The 19,664-nt window shown below is 53.5% G+C and overlaps 1 protein-coding gene across 7 annotated transcripts in view; it reads left to right on the plus strand.

Moving 5' to 3' along the window:
* The window catches only part of ARHGAP26 (Rho GTPase activating protein 26), a 101,274-nt gene that overhangs the window by 58,536 nt on the left and 23,074 nt on the right, over positions 1–19,664 (plus strand). For all 7 annotated transcript variants that reach the window (XR_014958361.1, XM_085591621.1, XM_021541283.4 and 4 more), the window contains 5 exons: positions 842–929; positions 2,009–2,067; positions 2,717–2,822; positions 15,143–15,302; positions 16,673–16,811. Coding sequence is in view for 6 of the 7 variants with exons in the window: in XM_085591621.1 (XP_085447747.1) it covers positions 842–929; positions 2,009–2,067; positions 2,717–2,822; positions 15,143–15,302; positions 16,673–16,811 (552 nt within the window). In the remaining variant the exon portion in view is untranslated. The remainder of the gene's footprint in view (positions 1–841; positions 930–2,008; positions 2,068–2,716; positions 2,823–15,142; positions 15,303–16,672; positions 16,812–19,664) is intronic.

Raw genomic sequence — 19,664 nt, forward strand, 5'->3', positions numbered from 1 at the left:
TGGGTTTGGTGTTCCTGGACTTGGTTTGGTGCTCCTGGACTTGGTTTGGTGCTCCTGGCCTGGGTTTGGTGCTCCTGGCCTGGGTTTGATGTTCCTGGCCTGGGTTTGGTGTTCCTGGCCTTGGCTGGGTGCTCCTGGACTTGGTTTGGTGCTCCTGGCCTGGGTTTGGTGTTCCTGGCCTGGGTTTGATGTTCCTGGCCTGGGTTTGGTGCTCCTGGACTTGGTTTGGTGCTCCTGGCCTGGGTTTGGTGCTCCTGGACTTGGTTTGGTGCTCCTGGCCTGGGTTTGGTGTTCCTGGACTTGGTTTGGTGCTCCTGGCCTGGGTTTGGGGTTCCTGGCCCCAGCTCAGAGCTGTCACCATCTGGGTCTCAGTGGTGTGCCTGAGCCCACTTCCCAGTGGTCTGGTGGTGGCTGTGCAGTGTGCAGGTGGCTGTGCAGGTGGCTGCAGGTCCTGTGCAGGTGGCTGTGCAGGTGGCTGCAGGTCCTGTGCAGGTTGGGCAGGTGGCTGTGGGATGACGATGCCCTTGTGGGGAGGGGGGTCCCTGTGTCCTGTGTCTGTGCCTGGCTGTCCCTGCTGTCACTGAGCACCCCGGGCTGCTGTACCTGGTGTCCTGGCTCGCTCCAAGCCACACTGCCCTGTCCTTGCTCGGGATGGAGGATTCCCTTTTCTTTCTCATCCCATGCCAGTGAGTTTGGCCTGTCCTCCACCCCTGCAGATATGTCCTGAGCTGGGAATAGCAAATAAAATGGGGTGTGATGGTCTCCCCACACAGCTGAGCTGGCACGAGCTGGAATTGTCTTCAGTTTCCTTCAGTGACTGCTTTTTTGTCTAATTCCATAGATCCCAAGACTGCCACGGAGACAGACACAGAGATCTGTGCAGAGTGGGAGATCAAGACCATTACCAGTGCACTGAAAACATATCTGAGGTAAGGAGAAAAGGCTTGCCTGGCTTCAGGAGGGGTTTGGTGCTGGCCTGGGATTTTACTGCCTGTTATTGCAGACCCTTAACAACAGCACTTTTATAGAAACAGAGCAGAAACTGCTGTTGGGTAATTTATCCTGGCTTTTTCCTGGCTTCCCAGTATGTTTGAGTGGGATCTGGGGAACACACTCAGCTCTGACAGATGCACGTATTATACAGACACGATTTTAGTAGCTCATTCTTGCATCCCCTGCCTTGATTTAAGCTTTCCCCTGAGCTTTTCCCAGTGGACTTCCACCTTCTGAGCATGTGGCAGAAGGGCAGGGCAGTGCTGTGTAAGGGCAGGGGCTGAAGAGCTTTACCAGACCTGGTGCTGAGCTTTATTGTAGCTCTGATTTCTGGGTGTCAGGCAAGCCAGTATCATCCTGGGGATCTTCCCAACACGACTGGGTGTTGGCAGGCAGCAGCATCTCATTATCCACAGCGTGCTCCTACCTGTCGTGACCACAGCTCCTTGCTCTCAGTGACTCTTGTGTGCTGGGCTGTGTTTGAGAGAGTGAGGGAGCACAAGAGAGAGCCTAAATCCAATTAGGGTGATATGTGTAATTAGCCTGGTGGCTCTCAGCCTAGAAAATCACAGAATTTTGCATGATTGGCAACCTTTGCTCCGGAGTCTGAACTGTTGGCTAATCAAAGAGGAATGTGGGCAGCACCAGTGTGTCCCTCTGAAGGGATGCAGCAGTGGGAGGGGACAGTGGGAATGGGGATTGGGAAAGTTTTACAGCTAGGCTTGTTTATCTTTTTAATTTATTTTCAAACTTACTTGTAAATCACGAGATCAGTAATGCACTGAAGCTGTGTTACTGAAGGAATGCTAAAATTAAAGATTAATTTAGTGGTGAATAAATCAAAGGTCCTTGCATAGATCTTACTCCTTCTGATGGGGGGAATTAATTAGAGTTGGTGTTGCTTAATTCTGCCCTTTTCAAAATGGAGCTGAGTTTACTGTAGGGGCAAAGCTTTCTTACTGTGGATTGTGTTCCTCAGATGTGTTTTGTGCCTGTTTTCCTTTTTATCTTCCAGAATGCTCCCGGGGCCCCTCATGATGTACCAGTTTCAAAGGAGCTTCATCAAAGCAGCGAGTGAGTTTGTTGGAGTTGATGGCCCCGCTCCCGGAGAGGACGGCAGGGGCTGTGATCCCCCTGCCCTGCTGCCTCCCCAGCACTCCCCTTGCCCTGGAGCTGTGTCCTGGCCAGCAGGGCAAGGCTGCAGCTGGGGCAGGGTGACCAGAGGAGGAGGGAGCTGGCAGGGACCATGGGCTGCTGGGGAGCTGCACACTGTTTGAGGGGCTCACGGCTGCTTCAGGTGTCTGGGCCGTGTTTCCTTCACTGCCCAGGGGAAGGGCTTTGCTGGGAGCAGGGGATTTTCTGGTGCAGCCTGTGGATATGGGAGTGGGATGTCAGGGGGGCCCCGTGGCCCACGGCCGTGGCAGTGCTGGGCTCCTCCAGCAGCTCCCACTTAGCACCAGGGACCCAAGCAGGCTGTGGGGCACCAGGTGCTCCAGCCTGGCCTGCCCTGGGCACACTGAGCATGGGGCTGTGCCCGTATTGCCACCCTTGGAATCGCTCTGGTGGCAGCCAGCCCTGCCCTGCTCACCGTGCTGCTCACGTGGATCTGCAGAGCCTGGCTGTGGGATGGAGCAGCTCCCTGGGATGTCTGTCAGGGACAGTGTTAGGCCTCTTCCCATAACAGCCCCCTAATGTGGAGATAAATCTGCTCTTGCCCATGCAGAGCTGGAGAATCAGGAGTCCAGGGTGTCGGAGATCCACAGCCTCGTTCATCGGCTCCCGGAGAAAAACAGGCAGATGCTGCACTTGCTCATGAACCATTTGGCAAAGTAGGTTTATGACTGATGTGTTTTTCTCTCCTTTTTCCATTTCCTCTGAAAGTTAATAGTGGTGGAAAAGTTTCCCTGTGTGTGTGTGGTGTTGAGTCATTTCTGGTTGGCAGCTGGAAGCGGCGTGTGAGCGAAGCGAGGCCGAGAGAGCGAGTGGGGAGGGAGGGGGGATGAGGGATGAGGGACAGGAGCTTCCCAGCCAGCCCCAGCCCCCAGCAGCACCAGGAGCCCCCTCACTCCTGGGAACCTTGTGTGTTGCTTTTGATGCCCTGGAATGGGTTTAGCTACCCAGGCTGTCCAGGAGGCAGAGTGCAGGTGCAGCTCCTCACGTTGTTTCAGAGCAAACCTGCCACTGAAGGACTAAAATTCATTTCTTTGCGCAACAAATGACTGCTCTGGGGCGTATTTTCTGCCTTTATGCACCCTGATGAATCAATATTTTTGTGTTACCTTGAAACTTTGCAAGGGCGAAGGAATGGGATAATTTTTTTTCTTTTGGTCGTAGAGCTGACCTGTAATTTCCCATCTTCTTCCTGCTCCTGCAGGTTCCCATGGAAACCTTTGATTAGTGTTTTAGACGTGAAAGCATCATCAGGTGTTTGTGGCAGCCTCAAGGCTGCAGGGTTGGACCTGCCCTTGCTGTTTGCAGGAGCAGCAGGGCTGAGGCAGGACTGGGAAACCTGGGGATGGCTCAGTCGGGATAACTGCTTAGGAGGAGATCTGGAGAGTCCAAGTTATCTGTTTAAATGAAAAAATAACAAATGGTACTTGAAACAGGCTTAAACACAGCTCCAGATACTTTCTTGTCTCCTGGACTTGTGTCTGCTCCATGGGGTCCCTGGCAAGGCTGTTAGAAACCGAATTGCTGGTTTAGGCGTTGGTTTCAAACCTTCTGCATTTACAGCCTGAAGCCAAGGCCCCGTGGTTCCAGGTGCACCCATCAGCCAGATGGGATTGCCCAGAGGAACTCTGGCTGCCCCTGGATCCCTGGAAGTGTCTGAGGCCAGCTTGGACAGGGCTTGGAGTACCCTGGGATAGTGGGAGGTGTCCCTGTCCATGGCAAGGAGTGGAACTGGGTGAGATTTAAGGTCCCTTCCCACCCAAAGTGTTCTGGGATTCTGTGATTTGCTGTGTGCAGGGAATCTGTAACTGCTTCAGTGTTTTCCATCTGAAGGAAAAACCTGGTGATGGGGTAGAGATGTGGAGTCAGGTTTACAGTGGGGTTTGTGCTGCTTCAGTGGGGAAGCAATTCAAACAAAACAATCTGTGTGTGGTGGTGTGTGCTATTTTGGGAAGAGAAACAGCTCATAGTGTTATTTAATAGGAAAAAAATTATCTCAGAGAAGGGCCGGAAGCTGAGGAGTGAGAGCCTGCAGAGCTCTCCAGCCTTGGTGCCATTCCTGGGGGATCCTAGGCTGCAGAGGCACAGCCAGCCCAGGGATGGGCTCACAGCATCCCCTGGGGCTGGTCCTGCAGCCCCTGCCCTGATCCAGGAGCAGAGCCCTGATCCAGGAGCAGAGCCCTGATCCAGGAGCAGAGCCCTGATCCAGGAGCAGAGCCCTGATCCAGGAGCAGTGCCCTGATCCAGGAGCAAAGCCCTGATCCAGGGGCAGTGCCTGATCCAGGAGCAGAGCCCTGATCCAGGAGCATTCCTCTGATCAGGAGCATTGCCCTGATCCAGGAGCATTGCCCTGATCCAGGAGCATTCCCCTGATCCAGGAGCATTCCTCTGATCAGGAGCAGTGCCCTGATCCAGGAGCAAAGCCCTGATCCAGGAGCAGAGCCCTGATCCAGGAGCATTGCCCTGATCCAGGAGCAGAGCCCTGATCCAGGAGCATTCCCCTGATCCAGGAATGCCCATGGGGCAGCCAGGCCTTGTGTCCATTACTCTCTCAAAGAGCTGCTGGAGGCTGCAGTGCCATTGAGCCCGATTAAAGACAAGAATGGAGAGAAACCTTCACATCTGCAGCAGATGTTTGGAGGGGGGGGCCGAGGTGCAGCAGGGAGGGCCTGGCTGCCCCAGGGATGCTCCAGACGGGTGGGACGGGCTGGCTCTGCTCTGCTGAGAGCAGGACAGCCAGCAGGGCACCCACAGCCAACAGGGGCAAAGCCAAGGGCCTCTGGCTGCCCCTGCCAAGCTGGGCTGCACTGCTTGCAGGGCTTTGTCTCATCTGGTTCTGTCTGGGCTTTTTATTTTAAGTAACATATGAATAATCAAGATTTGCATGCTTATCAGATGAGCTAAAAAAATATTTCTCACAGTCTTGCTGTGGAGAGTTCTGACACTAAAACCAGAACTTAGGCTGAGTCGGTCAAGTAAAGAAAGAGCCTGTCTTGGGTGGTTTCTGACTTCTGTTTTTGGGGTGTACGTGCTCTGCTGCACTGATGAGGGATGTGCAGCTCCTCATGTGAGGAAGCTGCAGTTTTTATTAACGGTTATTAACAGGTTTTTTAAATTATTAACAGTTTTTATAAAACTGGCAAGAAAGCTGAAATGTTCAAAAACAGCAATTCTTAACCCCAGTATCAGACAGGATAAGTGCCTTGGAGGTGGCTCAGCAATGCCCTTTCCCTTGTGCTGGGTCCCATGGCAGAACTGGGGTGCAGCGAGAGGGGCCACAGAGGAGGGAGAGGACAAATCTCAGGAGCAGGCACAGACAGGGCAGAGGGTGAGGAGCAATTTGATAGAAAACTATTTTGATTTCTGCCTCTTACTGCATCTCCAAGCCCATTTGTGCTGCCTTCTGCCTCATGTCCGCATGCCCAGGCAGTTGTTCACTGTGGCCCAGAGAGCAGGAGCTGTCCCATTCCTGCTCCTTTTAGCCTTCCAGCCTGGACCAGTCTGGGATTCTGTGATTAAACCAATTTGTTTTAATGCCAAATAAGTCAAAGCGAGACAAGGTGCCTGTGGTGTTGCCAGGCTGGTGGTTGCTGTGCCAGGACTGCAGCTGGAGTGGAGCTGGTTGCAGAAAATTGCCATTTTTGTTAGTGGAGCTGCAATATCATCCCTCTCTCCTTCTTCTTTTGTAATGTACTTTCTCACCCAGGAGTCAATGCTGTGGAGGTGCAGAGCAGGGGGATTTCACTCTGATTATATTTCAAGCATTTAGGGGAATTATTTTTCATGCGTGGCCATAATTTGACACCTGAGCTTTGCTTTGTTCTTGTGGCAGGCAGTGCAGGTTCTCCAGCACAGATGGTGCCAGGCTCGTACCCCTTCTGTGGGTTGGCATCGCTGCCGCTGCCCCACGCAGCCCCTGATCCACGCACCCACTGCTCTGTGCCAGGGTCAGGCCCGCGGAGGAGGCTGCAGCCGAGCTGAGCCTGCGTGTATTTAGCAGAATTAATTATCTCTAATCACTCCCAGCTGTGGCCTGGCCAACACCGGCTGGTTCCCTTTGGTTTTGCTGTGGCAGTGTTCTCTAGTTTACTGTTTTCACCGAGATGACAGCGATTGTTATCTCCTGCACAGATCGTTTGCTGTTTATCAGGGCGCTGCTTTCCACGGCTCTGCAGGGCAGCTGCTGATGGGGATCCACAAAACCCTGGCTGTGGCAGGGGCCAGACACGGAGCCTGGCGCGTTCCGGAGGGCTCGCTGCTCAACCAGGGGTTGCTGGCAAAGGAGAAGAAGAAATTCCTCCAGGTCTTCTGCCTAAAAATACAGCCAGGGCTCGTTCTGGCTCCGCGCCGCGCCCGGGCTGCGCTGCCCTGCAGAGCCCCACGGGAGCTGCTCCGGAGCTCTCCACGGAGCCTCTGTGCCCAGCAGCTCCAGGGTACCCCACGGGGCACCTGTGCAGGGCCAGGGGTGGCAGCTCCCCCAGGAACGTGCTTTTCCGTGGGTTGTTTTGCCAGTTTCCCCCGAAGGTGCAGCCGGCGAGGAGGCTGACGCCTCTTGGCACAGCAGGTCTGATTTCATCCCCGTGGCAGCTGTTTATGCTGCTGTCTGGTAACTATTCATTTGCTTGATTTATGTATTGCTTCCAGTAAGTCATTCTTGTCCAGGACGTTCTGGAAATTTCCACTAGCCACTGAGGCCTCTGAGATGCCCCTCTCTCGTGTGCTGCTCGCCTGATTTGGCTGCCAGAAGCAAACGGGGAGCTGTCTGTGAGCCGGTGTGGCTGGGCAAGGCAGTGATCCTCCTTGCTGCCTTTGGAGCAGTGCCTTCCTTTGGGAATGCCATTTTTATGGCCAGTGCCTGTTTCTGCTCCTTTTGGGTCACAGCAGTGCTGGATCCAGGCAAAGCCCTGGAGTTCAAGTGACCCAAAGGATCTGGGTGCTCGTATGGGTGGTAAAAGGGAGGTGACATGGAAGGAGACTCTCTGTAGGTACATGTTGCCCTGCAGAACAGGGAGAATCCTGCCTGGGGCTTGGCTGTCCTGGGTCAGGTTCATGCTGTGCTCTTTTACCCATTTTCCTTTTTCTCCAGTTGGAATGAGTTGGGCTTTAAGGTCCCTTCCAACCCAACCCATTCTGTTGTTCGATGATTCTGTGATTTGTGCTCTGGAGCTGGCGGTACCAGAGCCTTGTGGGGATCAGCAGCACCTTTGGTTTCCCCTTTGCTCTGCTCTCCCTCAGGTGTTTTGGTGGAGGAGCCGGTGATGCTTCTGCAGAGGCGAGACAGCCCTGCAGGACTCCGTGCCTGCCCTTGCCAGCTCTGCCTCCCTCTCACTCCTCTGCTTTTGTTTTTAATATGAGATTCTGCAGAATTACAAACCACCACAAAAAGCCCTGTAGGTGTTCGCTGGGTTTTTTTTGGGCTTGGCTTCCTGTAATGTGTAAATTAGCAAAAGGTTTTGTTCTGCTTCTGCAAATGAACTTTTAACCCCCTCTGTCTGGATTGTCCCTGGAGCAGCTGTGTGGGTGCTGGTAGCTTTTCCTTCCATGCTTTTCTAAAACTCTTTATATTTCATGCATGCTCTCCAGTTTTTAGCTGGAGGGGAACGTGCCCCAGAGCCTGCATTCCCTTGTTAGGTTCTTTTGCACCCACATTGTGCACAAGACTCGAGTCTGGAGATAGGATAATGGTGTCTTGAACTAAAGCTGGCATCACCAACCTGGCATGATGATTCAGCAGCTCTTAACAGAGCACCTGCTGGGTTTGCTGTGGAGGTTCTGTGGTTGAACATCTCTGCTGAGCTCCTCCTGATCTCCAGGAGCAGCACCAGGTATTTTGCATTTCTCAAGTGTGAATTCTTGTGGGCTTGTGTCTGCACTTGGTGTTGTTGGGTAGAGGTTGTTGATAGCACATAATTTTTTAATTGTTTATCACAGTGAAACTGAAACTGGAATTGAGAGTCAGCAAAAGATTTCCAATAACTGATTGAAGTGTCCCTGGTGGTGTCTGCACTGTTCCCGCAGACAGAGTGGGATGGAGATGTCTTCATGAGCACATCCCTTGATGAACAGACCCAGCACTGAACCAAACTCAGATAGGGAGATTTTAGTCAGTCTTTCAGCAGAAGAAAGGAGACTGGAAATCACCATTGCCAAGATATCTTTAAGCTGCAGTTTTTGCCAGGGTGTTTGAGTGATCCCTGGCCTGCAGAACCGCAGAAAGGTTGGGACTGGGAGGGACATTTAAAGGCCATCTTGTTCCAACTCGTGTGTGTGCCAGGGGGCTCAGAACTGAGGGAGTGAGGGTTGTTTCCAGTCATTGAGCAAAACCTTGTCCCACTGGCGAAGGTGAGAGAAGCATTTTCCCTGCTGCTGTTCACATCGTTAATTCTGAAAGCTGCTTATTCCTGTATTCCCTTTCTTTCAACGCTGTCTTCTAGGAATTCAGTATTTTGGAGGGATGAGCTCCAACCTTGCATTTGTGACGTGAATGAGCTCCAAAATACCTCTAAGGGGAAGAAAAAGGTGAATCCCCCTCTGTTTCTCTTCCCTGTGGCCGCCGTGCTCGTGTGAAGGTGCAGGTGTGCAGCGGGCACCTCCTGCACGTGGCCCTGTGACCTGGCTCCGGCCTGGAAGGGTTCCCTGTGGGGATGTGGGAGCTGCACTTGCTCTCCCCGGTGCTGTGGCTGCCGTTCTCTCTGGGAGCCGTTTGCTTTGGCTGTTTGCCATGCAGCAGGTTGCAGACTCCGGCACGGCGCTTGCTGTGCCTGCAGATCTTTCAAAGGGCTCCTTGTTAACCCAGACCTGCTGTGTCGGGCTCTCCTTGCCCTGCTGCCCGTGGGGTTTGTTGTTGCAGTGTGGCAGCACCAGTGAGCTCTGGTTTTGGAGCAGAACCTGCCCGTGCAGCAGGGCTTTGCCGAGGCTCTGGAGCTGGCACTGGGGTGCCAGTCGCACAGTTTGCAGCCGTGGCAGGCCCTGTTCCAGCCCCATCCCCAGGGCTGTTTGAGTGTGAGGCCCCTTTGCTGGCTGTGTTTGTGCAGGTGGAAGCCTTGGTGACATTTCACATCAGCTCTGGCCGTGCCTGTGGTTTTCACCAGGGTGGCAGTGGAAACCTTCAGTGCTGCCATGCCAGGCACAGGGAATTGCCAGCCCGGTGCCACTCAGCCCTGGGCTGAGAGCTGGTGAGCAGGGCTGGGGTCACTCTGAGATCCCCCCTCAAGCTCAGCTTGCCCAAAGCTGCAGAGGATGCCTTTGGAAACCCCTCTGGCTCAGTCTGGGAAGCCTGAGCTGCAGCAGCATTGAGCTCCCTGCGTGTTTCCCTGCAAGTCGCAGCACGTTTGGTATTTGTGCTGATCTGGCTCACTGATATTGAACCTCACATTTGGCCTTGGTGTCTTCTCAGTGCAACATGAGCCCTTTTTTTTTCCCTGGGAGTGAACCCAAGCATCCAGCTGTGGCCAGATCCACCCAGGAGAAAAAGAGAGTCTTGTTGGAGCAAGTCAGAGCGCCCAGAATCAGTGCAGGCACAGGTTTGGTCCCAGCTGAGCAGGGAACCCGAGAGCAGCAAGGGTTTTGCATTCAGCAAGTTTCCTCGTGTCTTCACTGGGAGGATTTGTCATTCCCTGGTGATCTGTCCTCCTTCTGGATCCACTGGCCTCTGTGTGCATTCCTGGGGCTTGGCTCTCCTCTCTGGAGCAGTGGGGCTGGGGGAGCTGCGGAGCTGCGAGCCCACGGCCTGGCTGCAGACAGCGGGCTTTGTCCACATTCCCCACCTTCCCAATTCCCACGGTGTGCCTGGGTGAGTCTGGTTTGTTCCTGCTGCTCTGGACTCCTCTGGCCCTTGCAGAGCTCCCTGCATCCAGAGCAGCCTGAGGAAGGCAGGCATGTCCAGAGCCTGGATGAACAGGCAGGATGAAGGGATGCTGGTGCAGCGCGGGAGTGTGGCGTTTCTGTGCATGTGTAGTGCAGCTTGGGAATCATGCAACCTTTAAAGCTGGAAAAACCCACTGAGATCATCATCTCCAGCCATTCCCCAGCACTGCCAAGGCCACCACTAGCCCATGTCCCAGGTGCCACATCCACATGGCTTTTGAAGCGGAGCTGGTTGTGCTCCCTGCTTCTCCAGGGCTGTCTGCCAGCAGCCACTGCACACCAGTGTCCCTGTCAACTCCTCCCATGCACATGTGCCTTTTAGGAAGGATTTAGGAATGTGGGATTGACTGATCTAGCTGCCTGGCACACCAGTGGGTGCTGCTGCAGCTGGAATTGCATCAGTGGTTTCACCAGCCCTGTGCTGGGTGCCAGTCACAACATTCCTGCTGCGTTCCCAGCCATCAGACACATTCCCCAGGCTGGGAAACCCACCATGGCTTTGAGTGAGAAGTGAGTCATCCCCAGGGAGCTGCAGGGCTGCCATCTCTGGGGGCACGGCTCCACCAGCCCCTTGGAGAGCAGGGAAGGTGGCTGGTGGCCAGCCCAGCCTCTCTTCCCTCTCCACCTCTGCGCTCATCAGCCACTGCCCAGTTCAGCTCAGGAATGAGTTCAATGCACCCAGGAACATTTCCCAGAACTCATTCAACTGTATCCCACAGTGATCGACAGTAACAAGTGACAGAACAAGAGGAGATTCAGATGGGATATTAGGGAAAATTCCTTCCTTGAAAGGGTTCTCCAGCCCCATCACAGGCTGCCCAGGGGAGTGGTGGAGTCATCATTGCTGGAGGGATTTAAATCTGTGTAGACGTGGCACCTGAGGATTTTGCTTAGTGGTGGCCTTGGCAGTGCTGGGGAACAGCTGGCTCGAGGGTCCTGGAGGGTTTTCCCACCTAAATGATTCCAAGATTCTTTGCACATACTTTTGTGGGAACAAGGCTGGTGGCTCTGGTGCCACAGGTACCTCTCCACCCGCTGTGCTGCCTCTACTCCCTCTGCTTTTTACCTTCCCTGGATGTTCAGACTCAAAGGTGTTTAATTTCTGTCAGACTACCCAGAGCAGCCTAAATACTTTTGGGAATGCTGGCCTCTGTGTGGTTGGCTTTTCCTGTTAAACAGAAGCTCTACAGGTGGTGGCAGACAGGATGGATTTTTACCTGTAGCAAGAGGAATGAGCTGCATTATTTTCTATCCTATGAGGATTTGCTAGGCCAGCCACAACAAGCACTTTGATTGCAAATGTTTGTCCCAGGCATGGAAATGGAAACACTCCAGACTTCCCTTTTGTTCCCTTCAGATGGTTGTTTGCTCAGTGATTTTGTTCTGAATCAGGGAAGATATTTGAACTAATAATGGTGCTTTTGGCTGGCATTCAGATACATGCATTCTATATATAAAATATGTGTTTATATATAAAAGAAACATGCAGTAGTTTATACATATGTATAAATAAATACATATATAAAATACATGTAGGAAGTAATTCCAGACATGGGAGGCAGGAGTTCTGTGGGAGCAGAGCCAGGAGCCCCTGTGGCACCCACTGGAGCTCCGACCACACTGGAATATTTACTGTTCCCTGCTTCCCCTGCACTGAACCTTGGCGACCAATTACCCCGTATTAAATTGTGTTTGGTCATGGCAGTGATTATACAGTATCCAGGCAACCTGGACATAATCTAATTTAACACCCAACACGGATTTGCCCCGCTGCTGTTCTCCTTTGTTTTGCTGGAAGGGAGTGAGAAGTGAGCAGGGACACCCTGGGGATGGCCCAGGGCACGGCAGGGCTCGGTGCCAGTGCCACCAGCTGGGTGCTGCCAGTGTCCAGCACGCTGCTGGGGCAGCACCGAGTGGCTCAGGGGTTGATGGAGCTGCTGATGGTGAGGCAGTGCTGAGCACAGAGCTTCCCCTGGCCAGGGGCTCTGCCTGTCCCACAGCCCCAGGCTGATCCCCCCTGATCCCCGTGGGAAGCACCGTGTGCTGCCAGGAGAAGGACCAGCCCGGAGTCCCCAGGCCACTGACACCTGGCCCGCTGTGAGCAGCAGTGAATGGAAGGGGTTCTGCACATTCCTCCATTAGCTGTTGCTTTCTCCTTGCTGGAAGTGCCTCCTGTGAGGTGGGGAGCAGAAAAAGGAGCCATAGAAATGAATGGTAGTGCAGTTCTCTCAGAGTGCATCAAGGGCCGGAAAGAAACAGCAGGTTAAAAGGAAAATACAGAGAATGCTTGGAAAACTTCTAAAGAGCAGCTCAGGAATGGCACTGACAGTCCCTGCCGAGCAGCCCCGGCATTAAGCCCACTTTGGGCTGAGAACACCCATCTTTAGAAACTGCGGCGTTATTTCCTAGTACAAAGGATGATGAAGAGCTGTAATTTAGAGTGAATTATCCTGTGGGTAATGGATGGGGAATTTGAAGGATGTGAAAGGTGAATCATGTTTTGGAGCACGGCTGTGGTGACCTGGTACAGGGATGGCTATTGCTGGAAAAGTACCCGGGGTGCAGAGCAGGAGTTGGTGCGGCCCCGAGGTTTGTTCCAGAAAGGAGGAGATTGCACAGCTGCAGAAGAGCTTCAGAGGCAAGGCAGAGTCCCTGGGGAGGGGTGGGCAGCACCCTGTGGGTGGGTGGGCAGGCCCTGGGCAGGCCCGTGGCTGCTGCTGTGGGACACGTCCTGCCTGGCAAGCCATTAATAGCCCAGTCTGAAATAATTGCCAGGACCACGCTCAGCTGCCTCCCTGTAATGAGCTGATGACAGTGCAATTTATTAGAGTGATGTAGGACATGGTAACGGTAATGAGAAATGGAGGCACCTAATTTTGCGCGACTTAGATCAATTCGGTTGTTTTTTTATAAATGAACATTGTTTTACTAACCACAGAAGATCATTAAAATTATTATTTTATTAATGCTTTTGAAAGCCATTTGGACTGCAGCTGCGTTTTTCCATATCCAATTAAGAGCATGCAAATGTGTGTCTGAAATGCAATTTTGCAGTGCAAAAATGGGATTTGTGAGCGATGTGGGTTTGAATCCCCATATAAGTATTATTTAGTATATATTGTTTCTTATCACACTTGTTCTGCCTTTCTTACTGCTCCATGAGGTTGTGACTCCCTAAGGAGAGTTTATTTCCCCTCCCAGCTCGTCAGTGCTGGCATGGCCATGAGCAGCATGGTGAGCTCTTGGCTGTGGTGAGGATGAGGATGGGGATGGGGAGAAGCTCTGTGCCTGCCCAGGGGTGGGGATGGCCAGCCTGGCTGGCTGTCACCCCTGGTGAGGCTGTCACACCTGGTGAGGCTGTCACCCCTGGTGAGGCTGTCACCCTTTGGTGAGGCTGTCACCCCTGGTGAGGCTGTCACCCTTTGGTGAGGCTGTCACCCTTTGGTGAGGCTGTCACCCCTGGTGAGGCTGTCACCCTTTGGTGAGGCTGTCACACCTGGTGAGGCTGTCACCTCTGTGGCAGAGCCCTCCTGCCCAGGCATTTACTGCCACCAGGGATTCCTGCAGGCTGTGATGGAATATTCAGAGCTTCCTGGCAGTGGGGGAGTTACGGTAGCAGGGACGTCCCACCAGCTCCCGAGGGCTTTGGCCAGGACCTCCCCACTCACTCTGAGCCTGGATCCCAAGCACAGGCTCGGCGAGGGGACAGCTCTGCCTGGTCCCCAAGGATGGAATGTGAGGCTTCTTGCCCAGGCAGTGAGGAGGGCTGATGTTGCTGCTGGGGGAGCTAAGCCAGCAGCCCTGAGCCCCCCTTGTGATGAGGTCCCTGTGTGCTGCCTGAGGAGCTGTGTGTAGGGATGAGTTCTTTGCTGGCTCAGGTGAGATTTGGATGGAAGAGGATGGAAGAACCTTTTCTGTTTAGCCAGCCTGGACTTGTAGTGTGCTGGAATATGCCGACCTTGCACACGAATGTCTTGACCCCAAGATCAATGGTGGAAACTCAGTAAATTTTCTGGTCAGTCCGGCATGTGAGTCTGCTGCATTTGTCCAGGGAAACAGGAGAGAAAGTGAAAGAAAAGACACTAAAACTCCCTCAGGCTACAACTGTGTGAGCACACAGCCTGAAGCCACCACATTTCCTGGCTGAAGAGGTCAGGAGCAAACCACAGGAAAGACTCCTGGGGCCACAGGGCTGCAGTGCAGGTCACGGGCACACAGGTGTCCCTGTGTCCCAGCAGTGCCAGGGGGCACACAGGTGAGGAGTCTGTGTGTCCCAGCAGTGCCAGGGGGCACAGTGAGCTCCATCCTTCCTGGAGAGCCGAGCACCTGCAGCCCAGCGTGGCGAGGGGCACCTGCCTGTGCCCTGTTGCTGTGTGCCCTCGGGGTGAGGCAGAGCAGAGGAGTGCCCCATCAGGGCTGCTCTGTGCCTCTAGGGCCAGGTGCCAGCTGGAGCTGCTCCAGGGAGACCCCTCAAACACCATAAGGCAGGTGCCACATCCTCAGCATGAGCTGCTTCACTTTGCTGAGCTGGTCTGTGCCCTCTCGTGAGCTGAAAGAGATGGAGGGGGTGAGGAGGAAGGCTTGGGTGTCCCTGGGTGCCCATCTTGGGGGGGTCCCCGTGCTATGGAGAAGGGAACCCCTGGGGATCTGGGGGCAAAGCCCCATCCTGGCCTCCCAGCCAGCCTGGATGGGGCTGACCTCTGCTGCTGGAATGGCTGGGAAGGAATTGGCCTTTGGAACATATGAGGTCACTCACTGAGCTGGAGAGCAGCATGTGTCAGAGGTCCAACGATTTGTTTTCAGAAGGGTTTTAAGCATTAATGATTCAAGATGTTTTCCTGGGAGTGGTTTGCAGCATGAGGCTCAGTGGCTGGCATGGGGTTGAGGTTTTAGGGGATTAGTCAATTGATGGAGGCTGAAAGGTCCCCAGGAACACAACAGTTAAATTTGTACTTTTCCACATGGCTGAGCCTTCAAGGAGCTCACCAGGAGCGTGAAAAATGTAAACAGCCTTGTAAGCCTTGTGCCAGCCACGAGGCAGGGAAGGCAGGGAGGGGGTTCCCTGTGGATTAGTTCCATCACCTACTTCATTTTCTTTCTCTTTTTTCCCCAGAGTTGCAGATAATCACAAGCAGAACCTGATGACTGTTGCTAATCTGGGTGTGGTGTTTGGGCCGACGCTGCTTCGACCTCAAGAGGAAACAGTGGCTGCCATTATGGACATCAAATTCCAGAACATTGTGATTGAAATTTTAATAGAGAACCACGAGAAGGTAATGGCTTCACTTGCTTCTTTCATGTCAGTGGTTTATGGAAAGGAACTGGTCTCTCTTTGCCCATGGCAGCCCCTCTCCCAGCCCCCCTCTCCCCATGTGGCAGCATGGTGGGGCTGTGCTGGGGAGGGGGCAGCTGGCACCTCGTTCTTGGGCTGTGGTTGTGGAACCAGTGCTGCTGGTGGCCAGCCTTGTTTATGGCCATCCCCGTGTGAGTCAGCACGGCCGTGTCTCCATCACAGAGATTCCCTTTCTCCCCCCTTCCCGCTGGTTAATGGGACTTTGTCCTTGGTGTGGAGAGAGGAGTGCTAAAGCAAACCAGTGAGATGCACACCTCAGCTGGCTCCTGCTTTGCTGACTAAATCCAGGTTTACCAAAGTACTGGCTTTATCCACAGTGTTGATCTGAATCCTGCTGTGTTTGTTGGCCACAGATGCTGGGGTCTGTCAGTGGAGCAGTGGTGGCTCGGTGGGGCTGAGGTCCTGGCCATCCCTCCATGGCTGCATGTGCTAAAAATTGCCATTTTCTTCTAAATGCAGCCAGTTCCCTGATTATGATCTTTTGTTAGTCTGGTTTGGATTGGAAAGGAGCAATGGATTTGTGCATTTGGGCAGCGAAGGCAGAAGTAGAAACCAGCTTGTCCTGGCTGGGGTGCCATCGTGGCTCTAAGTCCACATCCAGTTCTGTCTTGGGCAGAGAGCTGTGCCAACATGTGCTTTTCCTGTTGGGAAACCTGGCCATGCCAGTTGTCTGTCTGGCAGGGGCAGGGAGCAGGAAAGACACTGAGGAATGGTTTAATGGACTCCCAGCAATGGAGAGAGACTTTGAGAGAGCTGGTCTGGAGGGGTCACTGCCCTTCTCTGAGCCTGTGGGGTCTAGAAAAGGAGCAGTACATAACCAAACATCAGCAACCAGCGAGCCTGCTGCCCTTTGGGTTCGTGCAGTTTTCAGATTTCATCCCCTTGAGAAAAATGCGATTACTCAGTTTTCTGACAGCTGTAGCTGGAAGTTGCAAAGACTTTCCCAAGCTGGTCTGCAGCCGTGGGAGCGTGGGCGCCGGGGTCACGCACTGGGGGCACAGGGGGGACACTGCTGGTCTCTCTGGGCTGCTCAGCATCACCTGCACCCCCAAAACCTCACAGAGTGCCAGAGGGTTCTTCACAGCTTGCAGTGTGCATCCTGGGTGAAAAAACAGGAGTGCACACAGGGTGGGAACGTGGGATTTAGGAATCTGTCCCCAAAATGTCGCCCTGCCGAGTGCACGTCTTCCTCAGAGGCTGCGCTGCGGCGCGGTGCAGCCCAGGCAGGTGGGCAGCCGTCCCGTTCCACGGGGTGATGCCAAAGAACAGCTTGTTTATTGTTTTTAACAGATATTTAACACGGTGCCAGAGGCTCCGGCGTCGAACTCGCAGCTGCTGTTATCGCGCAAGAAGAGCGCGGAGGCGAAGCCGCCCTCGTGCAGCGAGCGGCCGCTGACGCTCTTCCACACGGCCCAGCCCAGCGAGAAGCGTGAGTGCCCCGCCAGCCCTGCAGCTCTGCCAGCGTGCCTGGGGACTGGCACTGCCATGCTGTTCCCATGTCATTGCCGTGCCATTGCCGTGCCATTCCCGTGCCATTGTCGTGCCGTTCCCGTGCCATTGCCGTGCCATTGCCGTGCCATTGTCGTGCCGTTCCCGTGCCATTGCCGTGCCATTGCCGTGCCATTGCCGTGCCGTTGCCGTGCTGTTCCCGTGCCGTTCCCATGCTGTTCCCGTGCCATTCCTGTGCTGTTCCTGTGCCATTGCCGTGCTGTTCCCGTGCCGTTCCCGTGCGATTTTCTGCTGCCAGAGGAAGGGATGATTCCACAGCGGGGTCAGGCTTCGGTTTCCTCCGTTGCGGCGTTGGTGGGGATGGAATCTCTCCTGGCATCCGAGCCCTCAGCCGGGGCTCGATGGGAGGCTGCCTTAGCACGGGATGAAGTGTCGCTGTCCCCTCCCCACCTGACGGGCCCCTGCTGTCCCCGTCTCATGTTGCTGGGCCCGTCATCGCTCCATCAGCTGCGGGGACGCGGGTGCCACACCTGTGGCCAGGGCGGCCACCGGGGCAGCCATTTTGGGATGCCCGCGGGCACTTCGCCTTTTACAGACAGGAAAACTCGGCCAGGAGCTTCGGCATTTTCCTGAGGATTATGTACCACGGCAGTTTCAAAATGCTGGGGCTCATCTTTCCATTTCTGTCACTAATTGATGCTCCAGATATTCGGGTGAAAGAGCCAAGGCCCCAGCCCTGCTCGTGGGGTGGCAGAAATGTGTCTGCTCAGGCTGTTGTTTCATGTTACAGAGTAAAGCCAATTCCCAGCTCTCTGGTTCTTCTGCCCACGTGCTCCTGGAGCCAGCCAGCTGCACACAGGGGCTCTCCCACTTTGGTAAAAAAGCAGGAGAGGCTCCTGGTGAGCAGGGCAAGCACAAGTGGAGCAGGGAGCGGGGAGGGCTGGGGATAGCCAGCTCCCCAGGGTGCACAGAGGGCTTGCTGTGGACTTTGCTGACTCTCAAAACACGTGGGTTTGTCTGATTAAGTTACTGTTAACTACCAGGCACTCTCCTTTCGGAGGCTGTCAGAAAGATCCGCGTGGGTTTGAGGAAGCAGTGGTGGCCCCAGAGCGTGCTCTGGAAATGGTGTGGGACGACTCTCGGTGAAGCCTCAAATATCAAACGCTGCTTTTGAAAACTTTCAGTCCCAGTAATTTATTTGCTGCTAACTAAGCAGTGGCTTGCCAGCCTCCAGGCTCTCTGGGCTCCGTGTGCCATCCTCCCCGTGCCTGGCAGAGGAGCTGAGCTCATTTCTTTATTTCTGCATTTATTTATTCCCATGTGAAGCAACATTTTCTTGGTGTTCCTCCTGACAGTCTATAACCTCCTGTGTCTTTGGGAAGCCACTACTGTTTTATTTGCCTTCCCTGCTGCACATCACGAGAAATATGTGAGGTTTCCTTTCTTCTTCTTTTCTTCTTCCTTTCCTTTCTTACTGGTCTGGAGACAGACCAAGCCTCTGAAGTCAGGGTGAAGCACAAGGGCTTAGGCAGCAGCTCAAGCCCAGTTGAGCACCACAAAAATTGAAAGTTGAAATTGAAGCTAGAATGTTCTAAATGGGAGCAGGGTGCACATTTTTGAAGACTGGGAGCAGTCTGACATAAAAAGAAGTGGAGTGGGAAGGTGGATTTTCCATCACTTGAAGTCTGTTCACTGAAGTCTAATATCTTTCCAATGTTTTCTAGCATTCATGATACCAAGCTGTGCCAAGTCAAAAATTATAATGTTCAACACATAGGGAGCAGATTAGATAATTCTGATTAATCTGTGATTATAGCGATTATTTTGTTGTTAAACATTTACATTTTTATCCACATCTGACCCAGGGAGCAGCTCTTGTGACACAAGTGTCACCACCACAGCAAACACCATTTTGTTCCTTATCAGTTCTTCTGCCATCCCCTCTCTGGTCCCTGGGGTCACTGTCACCAAAGTGCCCTGGATCACTTATCAGGGTTCCTGGGGACAAAGGCTCTGGTGAGGCTCCAGTGGCTCTGCCTGCCTGACTTCCCACTAGAGATAGGAAGTTTGTGTGAGGGGTGAAAGGCTCTTTTCTCTGCGTGCTGGAAATGCTCTTGAGCTGATGGGCAGCTCTGCTCTTGTAGCTGTAAGACCAAATCAAATCTTCCAGTGAAGAATCCTTCACATGAGCTTTCAAAAACATGAAGCAAAGTACAGTTTCAGCCTTTTAAATAGGAGGAAATAAAACAAAGCAGGAGTTTCAGATTCTGCCATTCATCTCCTTTCCCCCTGAGCTGAGGCATTTCCAGTTCTGTGGCTGAGGGACTCCAGCTTGCTCTTGGATGTGCTGCTGTGGAGATTAGAGGGACAATCCATGCTGAGCTGCCAGGCTTAGGGAGCTTATTCCCAGCCTCCAGCCTTGGGCAGAAGATGTTTGCAGATAAAGCTGGTGTCAGTCCACACTCCAGGGGCTCAGGTCAGCTCCTCAGGGCCTTGGGGCTGGCAGGCTCAGCACAGGCAGTCCCTGGACTTGGCCAGCTCTGTACAGGTGGCCTCTCATGGGCTGCCTGAAACTTGCTCTGGCAGATGCAAAACCAGAGGGATTTGGGGTTTTTAGGTACTTAGCTTAATTTCTTTATTTCTTCATCTGCTGGCTATCTGCCTGTCAGTATTTGTGGAGGTCAGTACTCTGTTTTTCTTCACTTTTCCCTCTTTGTCTTCTGCATGGATCATCTTTTTCATCCCAAGGTGCTGGTGCCCTGAGGGTTGAACTTTCACAGAGCTGGGGACAAAGGAATGTCCATGCTGCTTGTTCCCTTGGTGGCTCGTTGCA

This window comes from Lonchura striata, chromosome 13 (assembly GCF_050655825.1).
Source record: "Lonchura striata isolate lonStrDom1 chromosome 13, ASM5065582v1, whole genome shotgun sequence".
Taxonomy (NCBI): Eukaryota; Metazoa; Chordata; class Aves; order Passeriformes; family Estrildidae; genus Lonchura; species Lonchura striata.